Below are 16,667 nucleotides of genomic sequence, written 5' to 3' on the forward strand. Positions count from 1 at the left end.
ACGGGGAGGCCAGCCTGCCTAAGAAAACCCAGTAGCTTGTATGAAACCCACGCATGCTCCTACTGCTGCCATGGACAGAAAAAGCTCCGCTGCTGCTGGTTAGACCCGCTGGGGTCCCAGAGGAGACGTGACATTTTGACAAACCGCCCCAAACTTGGGAAAACAAACCAACTTGAGAGCAACTGCTGGGAGAAAAGCCCTTTCTGCTGCAGGTGCAAAGCACCTTGTGCAGCTGAGCGCCGTGCTTCCAGCCTGCTTTATCCCCCTACTAGAGAAAGTGGGCTGCAGGCAGAGCCAGCGCATTCCAAACACCCCAAGCTACTGGAAAGCGGTCAGAAAAGGAGGAGGAAGCAGAAGGAATAAAAGGGTGGAAAAAAGCAGGCAGCTTGGCACAGAGTTGCTGGGAAAAAGGGGAGCAGGCGTGTGGAGGCAGCCTGTGACTGCAGCACTCAGCCTTCCTGCAGGGACACAGCCTCGCGGCACTACCCCGCTGGCAAAGCCCGGGAGGGGGCTCAGGGCCCCCCTTGGATTTGCGTGCTCAGGCTGTCCCCAGCCTGGCTGCCATCTCTGTCCCACCCTCCCTCACCCTCCAAAGGGAGAAGGGGGCTGGCAGCTCGCAGAGGACGGCTGGAGAGGCAGCAAGGCAAAGCCAGAGCTCAGCCGGCTGGGGAGAGGTAGGGACCCAAACCCCTGAGCAAACCTGCTGCTGGCCACTCTGGCAAGCCCTCAGGGCTGAGACAAGCCAGGGATGTGCCACCAACCCACTGGTGGCCACTCTGGCAAGCCCTGAGGGCTGAGACAAGCCAGGGATGTGCCACCACCCCGCTGGAGAGCTGCTGCCCTCAGCCCTGCGGCCACCCAGGGAAAGGGCTGCAGATGGGGTGGGGAGACGCAAAGTTTGGGGTGGGTTTGAAGTCAAGTGTCTTAACCCTTTCCTGTCGTGTTGCTTTGTCTGTTGTGGTGCTAGGAGAGGGGGAAAGTCCTGCAGATGCAGTGCTGCTAACAGTGAGGGTGAAGGGGTACAGCATCATTACAGCCTTTTATTTCGGTATCCAGCTATCCGGGTGGTTTGGCTGGGTGTGTGGTACCCTCCAGCATCACCTCCTCCTGCAAGCAAACTGAAAGTCTTAGTGATTGGGATAAGCTCAGGAGCTCCGGGAAAGCATTGCTAAGCAAGGCAGGGAGGGGAAGGAGAGCTGCTTTTCATCCGAGCTGTATTATAGGCACAGAGACACCTGAAAACAGCCTTTTGATTGCGGGGTATGAGAAAAGGGAGGGAGACCATATGGAAAAACTCCTGCCAAACCAGCCAGCCGTGCCAGGCCAGGCAAGCAGTGCCCTGTGCTGGGCAGAAAAACACTCCCTGTCTTCTTTTCATACACAAGAGATATTTCTTCTTCCACCCTACCTTCCCCAGGGGGATTTAGCTTTATTGCAATTTTTCTGCTTTCCCTCTGATCCTCAGCTGCCTTGTGCCCAGTGCTGGGTCCCAAGCACTCGTGGGGATGCTCATGTCAGAGCTGATCAGCCAGGGATGATCCTTCTGGAGGGGTTTCACAGCCTGGACAAGCCTGTTGCTAACCCAGCTGCACTGAACAACGTGGGGTTTGGGTGGGACAGCAGTGCTGGGAAAGTGTGGTGCTGTGACCAGGGATGCAGGCAGCAGCTTGGTTGGTGAGCACCAAATGCTCTGGTCCATCACCGTGCTGCAGGAAAGGTAACAAGCTCGCCCTCACCCCGTGCATGCCATGGGCATGGGGAGCGCTGCTCCTACAAAGCCCTGGCATTTCTCCTGAGAAGATCCCAATTTTGGTGGCTTTTTGCTGAAATTCTGCTGAAACCACTGTAGACCTGCCTCAGGCAGATCGTGGGGGTGGAATCCCCTTTGTCTGTATTAATATATTGAAAACTTACTGGCCCAAAAAGAAAGTCACCACTCAAGTGTGCTCTGCAAAGACTTGCCAAATTCTTGGTGTCTCTGTTTCTGGAAGGGCTCGGAGATTAGGCACCTTCCCTGAGCCTGCAGCTCTGCCAGGCCATGGGGTGAGGAGAGGATGGATGGCAAGCAAGAGGAGGAGAGGGCATGGCTGGAAAAGCCTGGGAACACATCAGCGTGATCCCTCCTGCCAGGTTTCTAAGGAACACCGTCAGCTGGATTTAAATGAAAAGCCCTACAGCCACCACCAACTGAGCTAAAAAACAACCTGGAGAAAGAAATTGCCCGAGTCTCCCAGCTCGCTCTTAACCAACAATACAAGGGGACCAAGCCAAACCACGTGCGGCCAGTGAATGCCAGAACGACAGTAGCCGTGGTAATGTCAGTTCGGGCTGCCTTTGGTAGCACCATAAGGAGCTGATTTTCATGCCCTGGCAGTGCAGAGGAGTTGCCCATGTAGCAGGATGGTCCTTGGGGTGGCTGGGGTTGCTGGGGGCTGTTCTGCTCCCAAAGCTGCAGGGGAAGGGGCTGAGCCGGGCAAGGAGAGGCTGCACAATAAAGAAATGCTTTTGGGGCTGAAGAGAAGGGAGAACATCACTCTAAAGGAGGGGGTGAGAATGCTGGCCCCTGAGCCTTCTTGCAATACACACGGGGATTCACCTGAGCTAAGGGGTTATTGGACACCAACCCATTTATTTTTACATTTTCTGCTTTCTGAGTGCAGACCTGGTCTGACCCATGGGCCGCATCTCCCCGGAGCCTCTGGGGTCAGACCGTGCCAATACAGTCCCTGCCCTGAGGTCACCAGCATCACAGCTTTGTATGCCCAAGCCCAGATGATGCAAAGTGTTCCAGAAATAAATTGCACCTCCCAAGTGCCTCAAACCCAGCACCCAGCTCTCGTGGAGACTTGTGACCTTATTCCCTCCACACCTCAGCTCACTGGGACAGCACGGATCCTGCCAGAGCCATCTGTCCCCCCTGGGAGCATGTAAGGCTCAATCCAAATCCATACTTGTCAGGAGACTGCCTGGTCACGGACCAGACTAACAGCTCTCCATCACTCTTCTGCCTGCACATCTGTGCAGGAAAGTCAGAGTAATGAAGCTTTACCTCCAAGCAGGCAGAACACCAAGGGCCATGGCAAGGCAGCCAAGGGTTGGCACAGCAATATTGCCCCAGCCCTTGTCCCCAGCCTCAAGAACAGTCTGGGGGTGTCTGGGAGCAAAATGATGGGTGCAAACTGCTCAGGGGATGTGAGCTGGGAGGGATCTGAGCCGCTGGGGAGAGGAGAGGCCAGTCACCATTGGTTCTTCGGTAAGAGCTCTTACTGATGAGGCTTTGGGAAGCTGGTATTCATCACTTTGCAGATCTGAGAAACCTACAACATGCCTGAACCTGAAACCAGGTCAGAAAAGCACCTAACCCAAGTGGATTCTTGGCACAAGCAGGATGAGGGCGTTAGACTTTGCTCCTGTAAAACAAAAGGTAATGCTAGTGCAATACTGCAGCTCGACCGGGAGTTACCCAGGCAGAGGTTCAAGCGACCATCCATTTTCTTTAAGGGAGAGAGAAAACCAAAACCAAACGACAAAAAACCCCAAATGATAGTTAAGTCAGCAAAACCACATTTCCAGGGAATAGAGAACCACCAAACCCCAGCAGCCTGGGGGAAGGATTTTGGACCTTCTCTAGTGGACGGTTAATGTATCAGTCCCAGAAAAGCATCATGCAAAGTGTGTGTGTGTGTCCCCTCTACCGATGTAATTGCTGGGACCATGGTCCTGCATGCACATGGCACTACCTGTGCTAGATTTCTTTGCCAGATGGTTTTGCACATCAGGGCAGAACTTTGCAGGTACCAATCCCATCCCTGTCCTTTGCCTGCTGGCAAAACAGACAGACTCCTGTCACCCTGTGGCACAGGAAACATTGCTGGGGGGACCTTGAACATCAAAGCAAGCCAACAATCCATCAGGTTGGACAGAGGGTGGTGGCTGTCCATCTTCTAGGCGGTAATCACTTGTGTCACTTCACCGTGTCATCTTATGCACTGCAGGGAAGATGAGCACAGAGGACACTGGCAACGGGACCTCTCCCACCCCACCTCTCCTTGGGCTTCTGGTTTCAACCACTGAGCTGCTTCCACCCATTTCCACATCCCCGGAGAAGGCAGACCTGCTGCCCGTCATCATCATGCTCGTCTGCATCTTCCTCCTCCTGGCAGCCTTCCTCATCTTTGTCACCCTCTACAAGCCAGCGGCGCTGGACCAGTCCCTCTCCGGGCCCCGTGAGCGGATGCCCCATCACCCAGCAGATGCCAGCGAGCCCCAGCTGAAGCTCTGGAAGCGCCTGGGCTCCCTGCGATGCTCCATCAGCACCTTCAGGAGAAGCCAGCTGGTGTCCCAGACCCAGCTTGCCTGCCCCAGGAGCCGCCCCACCAGCCAGGGCTGGGACATCATGGAGTCCACCAAAATGTGATCTTGCTTGGCTAGAACTAACTCCTCCGCACTGCTATCCTTTCCCAAGCTTTGGGCTCGGGCCCAGTTCCCCTCTCAAACAGCCCCCCGCAGTGCCCTGGGCACCCCGGCACAGCCCCCTTGGACAGCTCATTTCCAGGCAGTGGCTCTGCAAGGTGCCAGGAGATTTGGCTATTTCAGGTTCCCAAGTGCTTTCCAGGTTGCTGTTTCCTGGCAGGAAAGGTGGAGGCATCTGAACTCCACCCACATGCAGCAAACACTGAGTAGTCAAAAAAAATATTGCAGCTTAATTTCTTTTTGGAAAAATATTGTGCAAGTTGCGAGGCACCTGAACCAACAGCCCGGGTGAGAGCAGAGCCACCTGGCTGCCTCTTAGAGAGTTGTCCTGGAGCAAACATGCTCCCTGAACAGCAATCCTCAGGCAAGATTGCTCCCTGAGACATGCTCCCGAGCAAGTGGAGGAAGGCTTGTGCCCCTCACCTGCTGCCCAGCCCCTGTTCCTCCCGTTCCCGTGCAACAAGCCGCGCTTTGCTGCGGCTGATGCTCGGGAAGACTCGTGCTACAGCTGTCTGCTGGAAACCTGCTTCAATAAACGAGCAGTGGGAGCAGGTAAACACGCCTGTCGATGCATTCAAGAGGCCTTTGGAGGCTGGCAGCCACTGCTGGCTTGGAAAGGCACCGTGCAAAGCTGAGCCGCCTGTTGCTGCTGGGAGAGGGTACAACAGCCAGCAGGTGAGCTGAGGGGAAAAAGAGGTGGCTTAATCCTTCCAGGTCTGCAGCTCACACACTACTTTCAGCCAGCACCCTTTGGGTGAAGCCTCCGTGCCTGGCGAGGCCAGGGAGCAGCTCTGCATCAGGACCTCTGCCCAAGACACTCCTGCTCTCCTCCAACACAGGGATGCCTGGCTCTTGGACCTGCAGCAACTCAACTGCTCGTGTGGCTCTGAAGGTGCTAAATAAGCTGGGTTAAAATGATCAGCAAAATGGCTCTGGGTCCCTGACTATTTAACACTGGGTCGATCTGCTGACCAGGGCTGGGGCGGAGGATGCGGAGGGCTAGATGGGGGTAATGAGGGCAGTGTCTGCAAGAAGGAGATGGAGAAACCTTCCAAAACTCTCCTGTTGCCATAGAGATGTGGGGATGTATTTGAAGGGGAGACATTCAGTACATAGGTCAGTTTCAAAGGTGTAAATTAAGCTAAGCCCAGGTGATTGCCCATTTCCAGTTCCCTCTGCTTTGGCTCTGTGGAAAACAGACTTTCCATAGATAGGACCTCTCCTTTGTCACAGACCACCAAAGGCATCTTGGGAAGTGTGCTCTAAGAAAAGGGGCTTTGATGCCAGACGCAGGTTTCCTCCATTCGTAGACTTCCAATTTGCAAAAAAGGGCTCAGTTTTGGGAATCCCACAGCAGGGCTCCTCTCCTGCAGCACAGCTCCCCTGCACATCTACAGATGCTCAGAGACTGGCGCATTGCTACGAGAATTACATACCCTGGGACACAGATGACAAGGAGCTCAGAGACTGGCACAGTGCTACCAGCATCACATACCCTGGGACACAGGTGACAAGGAGCTCAGAGACTGGCGCGGTGCTACCAGCATTACATACCCTGGGACACAGGTGACAAGCAGCTCAGAGACTGGCGCAGTGCTACCAGCATTACATACCCCGGGACACAGGTGACAAGGAGCTGCAGGACCGGCACTTGGGAACTGGCCACCTCCAGCACAACTCACATCAAACCTTTCTTGCAAGAGGCAAAAGGCTCTTTTCTTCTCTGGCAGTGACTCACCCTGCCTAGAGGAGCCAGGGACAAAGCTGCCCCTTTCCCCGTGCCACGAGAGGTATTCAAGGCAGGAGGAGCCTTCCCAGGGCTCTCTGCAAAGAGCCTTTGGTGCCCCTCCAGTGGAGCCCCGGGTTTGAAGGGCTGCTGCGTGAATGCCCGCATTCATGCAGTGCTTACTGAGCCATTCAGCGCTGCCCACCGCTTCCTCAAAGAGCAATAAAAATGAAAGCAAAGTCCAAATGCTTTTCTTCATCCGTTTTTCCCTCTCCTCTCAGAAAATCTCTTTACATGCTCTCTTCTCCACCCCCCCTTGAGATCTCTGCTCTCGGCCCCTTCTCCTCTGGGAGGAGGGAGAAAGCAGGGACACAGCCAGGCAAAGGGCCCTCACCAATGCATGGCCTGGGGTTTCTCCTCTCACCCCCTGCAGAAATGGGGTGAATTTCTTATTTCCCCCCCGATTTACTGTCTTCTCCCCGGTGCTCACAGCCTGCGTTAGCAAAGGAGCAGGGGAGCGCACAAGCAAGAGCACATCTTGTGCTGGCCCAGGAGAACAGACCACTCACGGAGAGAGAAAATATCCTCTCTGGGCTTCCTGCACCTCACAGCTACAGTACCAGGGCCCAGAGATGAGGGGATCCCCTTCAGCCCCCAGGAGACCCGGTGGAATAGGGTCACCTGCCTGCACTATGCTGCTGGCAGCTGGGATGTCCTCGGGGACGCTGACTTCGTAGCTGCTCTGGAGGAAGATGGGCCGGTTGTCATTGACATCCAGGACGGTGACGTACACAGTGGCAGTCCCGGTGCGTCGGTTCCCCGTGGGGCCGTTGTCTGTATGGGAGAGAAAGGCAAGGGCAGGTTGGGTCACCTCCATCTCCTCCTTGCATGGGTGGTGCTCAGCCTTCAGCTGCTGGAAACAACCGGACCAACACTTCCAAACAAATCCTCCATCTTTTCTGCAGCTTCCAAAGCCCACACTGAACCACGAGGCTTTTTTCTGCCTATCCTGAAAGCAAAAGGAAAAGCCAAAGCAGCAGCAAGGTCTGCCATGGAGCCACTGCCCAGCAAGGCTGGAAACACAGCTGGTCATTAAGGAGGGTTTGCAACACCACAGACAAAGAGGGTGTTGTATGCTGGAAGGGACTAGTGGAGCTCAGGGATCTATCTGGGATGTGAAGATGGGCAGGGCTCTGAGGATTTTCTGTAGACCCAGGTTAGCTCACAGCCAAAGAGCGCCAGGACCAGTTGATGTGCAGTAGATAAGGACGTGGCAGCATGACTCCTGGTTTTGCCACCAAGGATGAGGCAATGGAGAGCATAGGCTGGATTTGGTTTTTCCAGCATGTCTGATGTAAGTGAGCACTAAACTCACCCAGCTGGATCCTGTGGGGTCTGGGGAAACACAGGCAGCCTGATACCTATCTGGGGGCAGAACGGACCCTTCACTACTTGGGATATGGTCCTGCGTGCCCAGCCAGTGCAGCATCCCTGCTGCAGACCCCATGCCCCCGAGGTGTCTGACCAGGCCACTTATTTCTCCTTTTAAAAGGGACATTCCAAGTCTTCTGTAAACAGGCACATCATTATAAAGCTCTGGGGATGATGGCCAAGATGCATTTGGCACGCAAGCCCTCTGCCCATGCCAGGTGGCACTGGATGAACCAGCAGCCAGCAAGCCAAGGGCTGGCTTGGCATTAGGGGAACGATGCTGGGGTGTTGTGTTTCTGGGTTGCCTCTCAGGAACAGGGCCTTGCCTTTCGTGCGGGAAAGGGAAATTCCCTGGGCTGGATGAGTCCGAGGAGTGAACTTACTGTCTGCGAAAGTCATGGTGGGATCGGGACATATTAACGCACATGGGTTGTGAAATGCTACCAGCAAACACAGGCTGTGGTTTACACAACATCTCAAAGGTCGCTGTCTCTCTGCCGGCTTTCTGAGGCAACTCGGCGTGTGCGTGGCCGACCCAGGTGTCCCATGGCAACAGTGGAAAACCGTGCTAGTTTGACCCAAGATGAGTTAATTTTCTTCGTGCAGTTAGAGACTTTTCTTTTTCATAGCTAGCACGGTCATTATTTGGATACAGTTTGAGAACAAGGGATAACACCCTGAGACAGAGTTAATGTGTTTAATCGCTCTGGTCTGAGAGCCGAGGACACTCTGAGCTCTGCCTACAGGTGTGAGGCAGCGAGGAAGGGGGGCATAGATGGGGCAGAGCTTGACTGACATCCAGACTGATCAATAAGCGTATTCCATCCCATTGCTGTCATGCTTCACATTTAAGGAGTCAGTTGCTCACTCACTCCTTGGCTTGCTTTGCTCTTTTTCTCGGGGCCAGGGGCGTTCTGTTTGGGATATTTAGTCTGCCCTTTTGCTGATTTGCAGAGGCCTCTGGGCCTTTCAGCCCCTTTTCCTTCTTCCCTCGTCGGGATCAGCTGTTCGGGATCAGCTGCCGCTTCCTGGGACTGGCTGCTCAGTGTGGACGGAGTTCATGAGAAATCGCATTGAGTATCTTTTATTTTACATCCTATTTCTATTTTTTATATATATATTTACTAGTAGTGTATTAGTATTTTGTTATAGTATTAAACTGTGTTCATCTCAATCCAAGTTTCTCCCTTCCCTTTCAATTCTCTCCCCTATTTCAGGGGTGGGGAGGGGGGTAAGCGAGCGGCTATAGTGCTTGTATTACCAGCTGGTAACCCTTACCAATGGCCTCCAGGATCAACGTGTACGACGCCACAGTCTCCCTGTCCAGACTCACAACTGTCCTCACCACCCCATCCCTGAAGCCGACGCTGAATTTGCCATCCTGGTTCCCACCTGCAACAAAGGACAAGGACCGGGTTACCCATTGTCTGGGTGCGGGGAGCACAGCCCATGCCACAGGGGATGTTGTAGCCTGGGCAGGGCGTCAGCGTGGCCGTGGAGATCGCAAGCACTCCCAAAGGGCTGCGCTTTACACAGTTTTGAGAAGAACAAGCATACAACAAGCTCATATCTTGCCCTATGCAAAGCTTCTCTGCAGCAACAGTGGACAGAGTGCCTTCTCTCCATCACACCAAGCGCCGTGCCTGCCTCACAGCACAGGCAAGGAGCGGTGCTTGGAGGACCAGCTAAATCATAGGCACACCGTATCATTTCTTGAACACTGCAGAAGCCAACTGGTGTTGCTTTACGTGTGGCCTGTGGTACCTGTGGGACAGCACACATCTTTTCTCTCGTGGCAGGAGGCCGGAGGGGTCATGAATTACTCTGGTGACACTTGTATTTTTGCCCTGTTTCCTGAGGGCTGAATGCTGCATGTGCACTTTGCAAGACAAAGCGTGGCCAGGGGTTCCCCCGCCTCTCGCTGCAGGTGCTGCAGCTGTGGAGCAGGCTGGGCACTGTCTGCCCACTCCTGCCCCCCCAAAAACCACCTGCATGAGGTGCTCTAAGACTCCAGAGAGGATTCCAGCCCTAAATACCCTCCCCAGCAGCATTAAGCCCATCCTCATGCTTTTTCTGGGACAGGTCACTCTTTTCCACAGCCAAAGCTCCCCCATGCAGCCTTTCATACCTGTGATGAAGTAGCTGAGCTCAGCATTCAGCCCAACGTCAGCATCCGTGCAGTTGAGCCGGACCACTCTGAAATCCCGGGCCACGTTTTCGGGCAACGACACGTTGTAGATGGCTGGGAAGAAGGTAGGGCTCTCATCGTTCACATCCAGAACTGAAAGGGGGAGCAGAGTTGAGTGTCCCCCCTCCTGCAGATGCCAGGGTGGTGTCTGCTGGGCTCCCAAACCCACCTGCCTGCTGCTCTGAGCATCCCAGGGAACACTCTGCCCCTTGCTCCCTGCCATTTGTGTGCTGGAGATATCTGTAAGGACCAGTTCCCATGGCTGTGGGCTGTGTTTGTTTTCCTCCACTAATACAGATCAAACCCATAAGCAGAGAAACTCTACGTAACCGGTGCAAACACTAGCTTTAATCACAGACTCATCTCCATCCCCACCAAGAGGAAAATCTGGGGCTTCAATAGTGTATAGCAGAGGGCTCTGGGGTTATACAGCCAGAAATTCCTTTTTCCAAACCCAGGCCTAAGGAGAATCCAGGGTCAGTTTGTTTCCATATTACGCTTATCCTCAGCACTAGGCTTGTGTGAAGCAGGTAAACAGAAGTGCATTACGTTAAAGGGAGGCCACATAATAAGGATCCAGCTCTGAACCTGTGCTAACGTGGGCTGCCCGGCTGGGCAGCTGATGCGAATCACATACTGAAGCAAAAGGCAGGCCAAAAGAAAAGAAACACTGGGGATGGGGGAACGGAGGAAAAGCAAGACGGAATTTGGGGGCCCTGCTAGGAACATCGTGTTTTCCCCATCTCTGCCCTATGCTGACACAACACCAGGTGAGATGCGAAGCCTGCGGGAATGGCAGCGCGATGGGCTGACCTCCCTACGTGCTGTCGTTCATCCTTTTGGGACTGAAGGGCTGAGAAGGGCTGGAAGGGTTCTTGGTGCACGCACCTTTGACGGTCAGGGTGCTGGTGGAACTCTTGGAGGGCACGCCGGCATCGCTGGCCACCACCCGCAGGTAGTACTCGGCGATTCTCTCCCGGTCCAGCACAGCGGTGGAGGTGACGAGCCCGCTGGTGCTGTTGATGAGGAAATCCATGCGGGGCATCCCCACCTGCATGCGGTATGTCACCTGCCCATTCGGACCCTCATCCAGGTCGATGGCCACTACCTGGTGGGGCAAGAAGAAGGAAGAGGCGAGCATGGGGGAGCGCGATAATCTCCTGATGATGAAAACCACAGTGTATAAACCCTGAGCATCTCTTTGCCTCCAGGAATGCTGGGCTGAAACAAAGGGGCCTTGGAGCATCCTCCACGCTGGGAATGAGCACATGGGGTGGGATGCGCCAACCTCTTCTGCATCCACCAGTTGCATTGCTAGAGGACGGAGTGGGTAGAGGGGATGCAGGGGATGGATATTCGGAAAAAATTATTTACAGAAAGGGTTGTAAAGCACTGAAACAGGCTGCCCAGGAAAGTGGTTGAGTCACCATCGCTGGAGGTGTTTTAAAGACATATAGATGAAGTTCTTAGGGATGTGGCTTAGTGCCAGAGTTAGGTTACAGTTGGACTCAACCGTCTGGAGGGTCTCTTCCAACCAAAATGACTCTCAGATTCTAGGGGACGAAGGGGATAAGCTGGTAGCCTGTTCTGCAGGAGCGATGGCAGTGACAGCAGCAGCTCCCAGCGCGGGGCATGGTGGCGACGGGACACGCTCACCTGGAAGACGGAGGAACCCGCAGGAAGGCCCTCAGCGATCTCAGCGGCGAAGGGCAGGTTTTGGAAAGTGGGATCGTTGTCGTTCAGGTCCAGCAGGTTGACGAAAACTGTGGCGCTGCTGGTGGCTCGCAGGGGTGGCCTCCCACCTGCAGGGACCAGGGACAGGGTTTCAAGGGTAAAGTCTCCAGCCGTTTCCAACCCTTTTCCTCAAAACAAGCCCTCACCTCTATGCAGACAGTCATGCAGGACGGGGCTGGCACCTCGAGGCATTAACCTGTCTGTGTTACAGACAGGGTGCACTATGGCAGGGAAAGCTCTCCCTGGCAGTAGGTGTGGAGGACAGATCAACAACCACCTGTGCAAGCAGCTAAAAACCAACAGCAACACCAATCTATCTTTATCCCTGTCTTTCTGGCACGCCGGATGGGACAAGGGCCTCAGCACAGTGCAGAGGTGATGCAAAAATAGAAAGGGGCAGAGTGAAGGTTATACATGCCTGTTGGCTCTTAGAAACCAGCTGGATAACAGAAAATTATGTTTGTGTTCCTCTTTCTTTCTCTGACTTTTTTTCCTAAAAACGTTTCTCTAAGATAACATTTCCAGAGCAAAAAGGCGTTTCACCTCGACCAGCTCTTTTTTCCCTGCTTGCTCAGCTGACCTGCCTAGATGGGGATGGCGTAGTACCTCACAGGTCCTGCAGGGAAGCCCTGACCTCGCGGAGGAGCCCAGAAACAGGTTCCCCGTGCCCTTTGACAAGCCGCTTCTTCCCAGCCTCACACTACGAGCTCCCGGGTTGTTTTAGCAGCAGGTTTTTAACCTCCTTTCATTCTTTTAACCTCAAAACCATCTTTGGAACCTGTGCTCGAAACAGAGGAGAGGGACCAACATGGGCTTACAGTCAGTGACGGACACCACGATCCTCCGCATGAGCTGGGCCTCCTGGGTGTTAGGGTTCTCCCGGTCCAGCAGCACGCCCGTCGTGCGGATCTTGCCCGTGGTGCTGTTGAGGCTGTAGAACTTGTTAGGGGGTCGGATGCTGTAGACTACCGTGCCGTTCTCCCCCAGGTCCGGGTCGATGGCCACCACCTGCCACAGAGAAATAGCCACAATTAAAGCAGAGCGGTGGGAGCATCCTCCATACAGCTGCATTTTCCTGATATTTGCAGGGATTTTATACCCCCGAGGCCTTTACTGTGGTGTTAAATCTCAGCAAAATTGGCCTACAAGCCCGGGAGGTAAAGGCATGGCGAGACAGACACGAGCACGCAGCAATCAAATGGGCTTTTCTCCTTTTAAATAAAACCCTCCAGAAAAATAAAATAAACGGGGCAAAGAGGTATGTTGAGGAACTTGTGCTGCCACGTTGGAAATGGTGGAGATGATTCACTGGTGGGGTTCTCCTTCATGCTGGGCACTTCGTGGTCTATTGTTCTCCCTGTGACATTTTTAATTACAGGGGACATTCACATTAAAAAAAACCCAACAAAATGAACAACTTCGTTATGCTTGTAACTTTGCTGCTCCCCGCTGCTGAATTTACATTGTGTCAGTGACACAATAATTATTTTCCCAGCAATTAATTGGGATGTTAAAGGCAAAGGCGACTTCAAGCAGGTGCAGAACAGCAGGGCTGGAGCTGCATGGAAGAGGGAGAACTGCTGTGCTCTGGCTGGGGCTGCGCTGCCAGACCTTTCTCCCCCCACCCCCCAACTCTTTTTCCTTCATAGTCTTCCCCCTTATATGATTTTGTGGATTCTCTTCACTTTTCCCTCATTTATTTTCCGTCTCGTGATCGTCATTTTTCTCCCAGCGTGATGGAGGGTAAGCCTCCCTCTCTCCTTCTCTTTCATTTCACCAGAGGGACTTGAAAGGCTGTAAATCAATATTTTTCAGAGAGGCCTTTGAAGGAGGTCACAGGCAAGGCAAAGAAAAGGAGAATTTGGCTAAAACACAATTTGGGGAGGGAGTTAAAAAAAATCCCAGCAGAGAGGAGAAACACACATGGGATGGGCAACGGCAAGGCAGCTCGGGAGTAACCTTTTCCATGGATTTCTGCAGGGTGGCGCTTGGCTGAGGGTGACATCGGTTAGGAGGTGACATCGGTTAGGAGGTGACTCCCTGCTCCAGCCAAGCAGGTAACCTCCGTGGGTGAAAAGAAGAGGCATTTAGCGCAACAGCTGCCTTCCCTTACACGTACCGTGGTGACGTCTGAGTTCGGGGGGGTCATTTCCACCAGGTTAATGAAGTATGGCTCATCCTTCCATGTGGGATAGTTGTCATTGATGTCCAGCAGCGTGATGTTCACCTGCGAGAGAGCAAGAAAGCCGTCCTGCATCAGGCGACATTGGTTTCTGGGCAGAACAGCATGTCCTGCTGGATATACATCAACACCAGGTTCCCAACATGTGTTCACTCTCCAGAGGCAAAGCCTGCAGAAGAGTAACCTCCTGCATCTCCACAGCCGAGGCTCCTTGGCATATCTGATCTTGGTTTGGCATATCTGATCTTGGTTTGGCTCATGTCTACTTATTGCCTTGCAATTAAAGCAACCAGAGGCATGAGGTGTGTTTTGGAGCAGCTGCTTTGCCGAGAGGGGGGGTGTAAATCAGTCCTGGGGGGGTGGGGGGGTGGGACAGGGCACAGTGGGAGCATTAAAAACAACAGCAAAAAAGACAAATTAGGAGATGGTTCAGTAACAGGGGGGTGGGAGGTGCAAAGACAAGCGAACACAGCAGAGGACTGTGCCCTGAAGTGTCACCTAGCTTCATTTCCAGCCTGAGAAACAGCACCTCAGTGACAGCAGCAAGAATGTGAGATGCAGTCTATTGCCTGCAAGTCTCGCACCTCCCAGCATCACCCCTTCCCATCCAGCCTGCGAGCCCGTAAAGGCACCCGAGGGAAGAGGGGCAGCGGGGTGTCTCCATGGAGCTTCTCCTGGGGTGTCCTGTGCTCCCCAGTCATGGGTCCTACAGCCACACCAAGCTGAGCTGCTGGTGCCACCCCGTGGTAGAAAAGACTGAGCTGGACACCAAGGACATGCCCCGGCACAAGCCAAGGCACCGGGTGGTCCCTGGGGAAGGTGGGTGAGCTTAAAAGTCATTGTAGGGACCAGCTTTGAGTCCCAGGCATATATCCTCACTAATGACAGAGGACAATCAGCCGCCCACTTTTTTAACCTTTTAGGAACTTTGATCCATTTCTTTTTTTCCTAATTGCAATCTGTTGCAAAACGCTTGTTTTCTTTTTGATAAAGCTACGAGGAGAACATAATCTCATCTAGAGCCCCAAAGGGGAACCCAGCATCCAACTGGCCGTGCCATTGCCCGGCCAAACTCATCACATCCCTCTGGGTTGTTCCATACATCGCTTCTAGCTTGCTCCCTGGATCATACACCTCCTGATGGCCCTCAGCAGTAGTGACAATTATTTTAGGGATGTCTTCAACACAAACACAATACTTCTCTGCATTGCCCTCAGCATGGGGCATCTCTCATGCAGCCCAACCAAGCATCCCAGGAGGAAGAGCACCCAAATGTTATGAAACATCCAAACCAACATGCTGCCCTGAGCAGTGAGAGCTGGATCCTTGGATTCTGACCTCCTGATATTTCCAAAGACTTTTACAAAACCTTTGCAAACGACAGGTCTCCCTGACATCTGCAAAGGGCAAGGCAAAGCAGTAGGCTTCAATCTGCAGTACAATGGCCTGCGCCTCCACCAGAGCCTTCTGAGGAGCCCAGGAAACCCTTGATCTAGGCAGTATGTGAATAGTAGTCATCAAGGAACAACTCAGTGTGCCTGCAGGCTGTCCAACTAAGCATTTTCTCAAGAGGCATGAACAAATGGAGCCATGCTGCAGGTGGAATGGGTGGGTACCCGTCACCGCCTTTGCACGGAGAGCTGGACACGCAAAGCGCTGGAAGGTCAAGTGGCTCCTGGATGAATGACTCGCAAGGAAAGCAAGCCAAGTTTCAAGGTCTACACAGCCTGGTCAGTCATTCTGCAGGGGCTGTGAGCAGTGGTGGGGGAGCCCACAGGACAGACACCACTTGTCTGTCCATATGCTCTTTACCCATTCACACGGCTAGAATTAAACACTGCTGGCATGGGGAACTGAAGCATCAGTGTCTGGGCAGACCCAGACAGTCACCAGTGGCTCAAGGAGAAGGGACTTGCTCCTTCACGCACTCACCATAGCAATGCCTGTCTTCTGGTGGTGGCCCACACCTCCATCCACTGCCCGTACAATGAGGATGTATTCGGATTTGGCCTCCCGGTCCAGCAAAGATGTCGTTGTGATTTCTCCTGCAGCAATTGGAGATGAGACAGATTAGAGATGTTATAGGGCAAGTAGGGGTATCGGTGAAATAAAGGGGCCACTCAAAGGTTCCTTCACAAATCATCTCTCTCTTTTGATTCAGTTTCAAATAGACAGGTCCTGGAAGGGTCAACTTGTCAGCAAGCTCCTGCAAACTTTGTGTCATGTCCTCCCACTGCCTGCGGCCCCTCATGCTCATTCCTGCCCATAACGAACTCAAAAAGATGCCAGCAAGGGAAGGGGGGCAGCAGCTCCTTAGCTAACATAAGCCCTTCAGCCAAAGCCTTTACTTGGGCATCAGTCCCACCGGGAGCTGAGCTTCCACCGATGTCTCTGTCAAAGCCCTCACAGTGACTGAGCTGAGGTCTGAAATCTGGGGAATCCCTTAAATTGTGTTTCTCCTAAACAGACTGATTGGGGAAGAGGAGGATCAGGTGGAGGAAGGAGAGAAAAGAGGAAAAATGATGGGGAAGAAAACCGAGGGAAATTCAGGAGAGGGAATTGGGAAGAAAAAAGGGAGAGCGTGTACCCGAGCGAGCGTTGATCCGAAAATGTGAGGAGCCCTCCAGGGAGTAGATGATCGACTCCTGCCCGTACTCCCTCGACCGGTCCATGTCTGTGGCGTTGAGAAACAGCACCGTGGCTCCTTGGGGGAGGCAGAAACGGGGGCTGAGATGGGCATTCACAGACTGACGCAGCTCTTCTCAGCTGTCCTGTCCCCCCACACCATTTCTGCAGGTCACTTGGCCAAGGTGTCCCCTCTGTTGCCTGCACAGTACAGCCAAACCCCCAGAACTCATGGCTATGAAACTTTGCCAGGTCTGGCTTTTACCTCCCCAAAAAGCCATCACCCACCCCATTCCCGCTGGAAGAGC

The 16,667-nt window shown here is 53.5% G+C and overlaps 2 protein-coding genes across 3 annotated transcripts in view; one reads left to right on the forward strand and one right to left on the reverse strand.

Moving 5' to 3' along the window:
- CDH23 (cadherin related 23) overlaps positions 1 to 16,667 on the reverse strand; it is a 201,370-nt gene that overhangs the window by 42,120 nt on the left and 142,583 nt on the right. Inside the window, exons 19-27 of the mRNA XM_065067987.1 lie at positions 16,322 to 16,438; positions 15,667 to 15,779; positions 13,672 to 13,779; positions 12,371 to 12,560; positions 11,475 to 11,620; positions 10,707 to 10,926; positions 9,759 to 9,911; positions 8,909 to 9,022; positions 6,885 to 7,033 (exon numbers count right to left, since the gene is read on the reverse strand). Of these exons, the coding sequence (XP_064924059.1) occupies positions 6,885 to 7,033; positions 8,909 to 9,022; positions 9,759 to 9,911; positions 10,707 to 10,926; positions 11,475 to 11,620; positions 12,371 to 12,560; positions 13,672 to 13,779; positions 15,667 to 15,779; positions 16,322 to 16,438 (1,310 nt within the window). The remainder of the gene's footprint in view (positions 1 to 6,884; positions 7,034 to 8,908; positions 9,023 to 9,758; positions 9,912 to 10,706; positions 10,927 to 11,474; positions 11,621 to 12,370; positions 12,561 to 13,671; positions 13,780 to 15,666; positions 15,780 to 16,321; positions 16,439 to 16,667) is intronic.
- On the forward strand, positions 378 to 6,445 carry C6H10orf105 (chromosome 6 C10orf105 homolog). 2 transcript variants are annotated; one of them, XM_065068033.1, is made up of 3 exons: positions 378 to 674; positions 2,131 to 2,312; positions 3,996 to 6,445. In XM_065068033.1, exon 3 carries the CDS (start codon positions 4,001 to 4,003, stop codon positions 4,415 to 4,417), a length of 417 nt encoding a protein of 138 aa, XP_064924105.1. In that variant the 5' UTR covers positions 378 to 674; positions 2,131 to 2,312; positions 3,996 to 4,000; the 3' UTR covers positions 4,418 to 6,445. The 2 variants fall into 2 exon arrangements, with proteins under 2 accessions (XP_064924105.1, XP_021148561.2); XM_021292886.2 differs by lacking the exon at positions 2,131 to 2,312 and having other exon boundaries at positions 382 to 674.

Source organism: Columba livia, chromosome 6, assembly GCF_036013475.1.
Source record: "Columba livia isolate bColLiv1 breed racing homer chromosome 6, bColLiv1.pat.W.v2, whole genome shotgun sequence".
Lineage (NCBI taxonomy): Eukaryota > Metazoa > Chordata > Aves > Columbiformes > Columbidae > Columba > Columba livia.